At 34.0% G+C, this 3,360-nt stretch overlaps 1 protein-coding gene across 1 annotated transcript in view; it reads right to left on the minus strand.

Annotated features, from left to right (window-relative positions):
• The window catches only part of LOC102678183 (bestrophin-4-like), an 8,183-nt gene extending 4,823 nt beyond the window's left edge, over positions 1-3,360 (minus strand). The window contains exons 1-3 of the mRNA XM_031513851.1: positions 2,798-3,360; positions 713-1,033; positions 270-603 (exon numbers count right to left, since the gene is read on the minus strand). Of these exons, the coding sequence (XP_031369711.1) occupies positions 270-603; positions 713-1,033; positions 2,798-2,868 (726 nt within the window). The 5' untranslated portion in view covers positions 2,869-3,360. The remainder of the gene's footprint in view (positions 1-269; positions 604-712; positions 1,034-2,797) is intronic.

Below are 3,360 nucleotides of genomic sequence, written 5' to 3' on the forward strand. Positions count from 1 at the left end.
ACGAACTAATTTGAGGTTAAAAATCTAGCCATTAATATATTATTCTACACTCTTTTCTATTCTACTCTCTTATTCTACATTCTTATAAGATTATACGTAAAGAGGTTAGGAATCTATTTATGAAACGATATTTTAAAAAAAATCAAACATAAATAAATATTGTCGCCGCAACAATTCCAGTGGTGTCGGAGAATCACCGTTGGAGAGCAAAGGGTTAAAATTCTATACGCGATATATATTTGTACAAGCATCTTAATACGAATGAATACCTGAGTATAAACTAAAGGAACACTAATTGTATCGTAGTGCATAAGGCTACCGCAGAGACCGCGAAACTTGTTCAACTCGTCTATCAACGTTTTCACGGCAAAGTCGTCACGAATACGGCCCTCTTTCCTCGCACGTGTTACGATACTTGACGCCCATACTATTGGCAACCAATGCTTGCTAGGCTTAGGAAACTTGGCGTTCAGACTTTGGAATATAACCAATTCGTTCTCCAGCAACAGACCAGTCTCCACGAAATGCTCCAACGTGGGAAAACGTTTCTTCACTCGGGGCGACACCATCGCCAATACCAGCGTTAAACAGACGCACACGTATCTGAAAAGGAAAGGGAAGGAAATATTATGCTTGAAAAATTAGTTCAAACTAGCATCGATTGTTATTATAGAAATGGGACATATATAGACATGTACGTATGGGTACGTACCTGACGATAGTTCGTCGCATTAATCGACCTCTCTCGTCATTCCCGTGTATAGTTGCCGATACGAAAACGGCGATCGAATCCGGCCACGGTATCACCATATATTGATTCCACCATCTGGTCATAACAATGCTAACGTAGAAGCCCAGGACGAAAGATAAAGGAATTAGATCGCTGTACTGGTTGCAGTATCTTACTATGGCCTCGAAGATTTTCTTCTGTTCCTCGTCCAGTATCAATCGGTAGATACTCGAAAGCGAATAATATATGAAGAGGAACAGGGCTAGGTCCAACCAGACCAGCTTGTATATGCTGGCTCGCCATCTGAAAGCGAGGGACGCGTAAACAATAATAATCGAGATCGATCGATCAATGAAATAGTTATTTCTTTAAAAATAATATTTAATAATCACGTTTTTAAAAAATACCCAATTGATATTTATGAATTTACGTAATACAATTATATCAAGAATAACGACGACGATAATTCGAAGAAAACGTTCGCGATAATTTAGTTCGTCTAAATGGCTATTATGAATCTTAGTCTAGTCTAGTCTATTCTATTTCGACGGAATATATTAGAATAATATTAGAAACATTCCAAACGAATTGTGAGATCGTTTTTTTTTTTCACCGTATTTCTTTGAGAAAAATCTCGCGATTACGTCAAAATCATTTCATAATTGTACTATCCTTGAATTTGACGATTCGCCGCGAAGTCTCGCACAATTCTCCATTGTTCTCACGCAGTCTAATCGCAAGCAAAGTCGCGATGTTTACGCGCGAACACGCGATCATATTATGTTCGAAATAATATGACCCGAGTAGTAACTAAACTGGGATAATAAATGAGAATCGATTCGCAGAGTTCTCGAAATAAATTACGACATGCCCGTCACAGACTTTAGATATATCGATTTATAATTATATTTTTATTTTCAAATATGACTTGTAATCGAAAATTTATTCCTGGACGTAAGGTAATTTTATTAAACGTGGGTCATTAGATCGTTAAAAAGTTGTTATCGTAATAAGCGTTTCGATAATGATTAAAGTGAATATTAAAATACTAAAAATAAATAGTTAAAACAAAATTAAATGTGTAATTTTTTTTCGCGTTAATTTCTTCAAAGAATTCATTCATCATATCATTTGAACGAATTTTTCAAAAAGATAAATATATAAATATATAAATTGTAAAACAAATTGATCAAAAGTGAAAAGAACGCAGAAATCGTTAGAAAGCGATAGTAAAGAATTCTATGAAAAATAAAATATCGAAAGCAATACGAGTATAATTTAAAATATTGATTGCACGTGGCAAACTTGAAATGCCATTACATGGAATATAACATGAGCGAAATAAAAATGGAAAAGTTAATAAAACTTGAAAATATAATAGTGTGAAAAAACTGAAATGAAAAAAAAAAAATAAATCTCAATTAATATTTCATATACCTTTGAATGATGTTTATTTATTTTTAGATTAATATAAATAAAAACGACGAGAATAATTTTTTTAGCTTCTTCAAACAATGATTAAACGTGAAACGTATAAGCCCTTTGTGTGACGAAGTATTGGGACATTAGCGATAAAATCTTTATTCGATGTAGATATAATAAACGTATACTAGAAAAACAATCTTAGTTGCATTCCTTGATAATATCCTTCAAGTATACATGTGACACATTTTCTTCTAAGAACATTATGACGGAAGTCATTCGAAATATTCAACAAATTTTCAATTATTTATCTAATAACTGATAATTGTGTCAAGTAAAAAATAAAGTCCACGATTTTAAAAATAGATTACAATCTATTACACTTTGATTTTCAAAAATCTATTGTTTACTCTGTATACGAATATTATCTATCAAATGTTAATCATTACGATTATCTTCAATCAAAGTAAATAATACGATATTGCGATAGAATCGATAATTTTATAACACGAATATCAATACATAAGAACTCATAATATAATAAATGATAAAGCAAAAGAGAAAATATATTTCTCGCCCACGATCCTCTTTTTTGCACGCAACATGTCAACCGAGTGAATCAAACTATCAAGCCAAACCGCTTACCTTAGGAGTAATTTTAGAAAGCAACCGAGACCTTTGCAGGTAGCGACTTCAGCAGTATAAGTGACTGTCATCTTTCACGATACACCTGCTGCGCTGAGAGACACGGCATAACCAACTATAATTGCTTTAAAAATCTCGATACCCTTGCCAGAATGTTGTCTCGCTAGGATCATCTGTTCCCGCACCACATCCTTTTCTTCGATTCTTCCCGGCCCAATACCTTTGGAACAATCACAGCTAGATATAGGATTAAACCGTGTTCGACCTTATCTCCGAACTCTTCCCTCTCGATGGACGGACAGTCGAGAAGATTTCGAAGGTCATTCTCAATACACTTTTCATACACGTCTTTTCTTACGTCTTCGTCCCTCTTTCGTTCTCTGTTGTTACGTAATTCGTGGCAATTGCATGATAGCGAAAACAGCGTTACTCAATGAAACAGTTCACTTTCGATTCAATTTACCTGTTACACGCTGCTCTTGATGTTCGAAAAAGATGGTATTAATCACGAAAACCCATTCTTTTGATCAAAGTAAGTAATCAAAATATTTCAATAATCAACA

The sequence above is a fragment of the Apis dorsata genome, unplaced genomic scaffold (assembly GCF_000469605.1).
Source record: "Apis dorsata unplaced genomic scaffold, Apis dorsata 1.3 scaffold_772, whole genome shotgun sequence".
NCBI classification, from domain to species: Eukaryota; Metazoa; Arthropoda; class Insecta; order Hymenoptera; family Apidae; genus Apis; species Apis dorsata.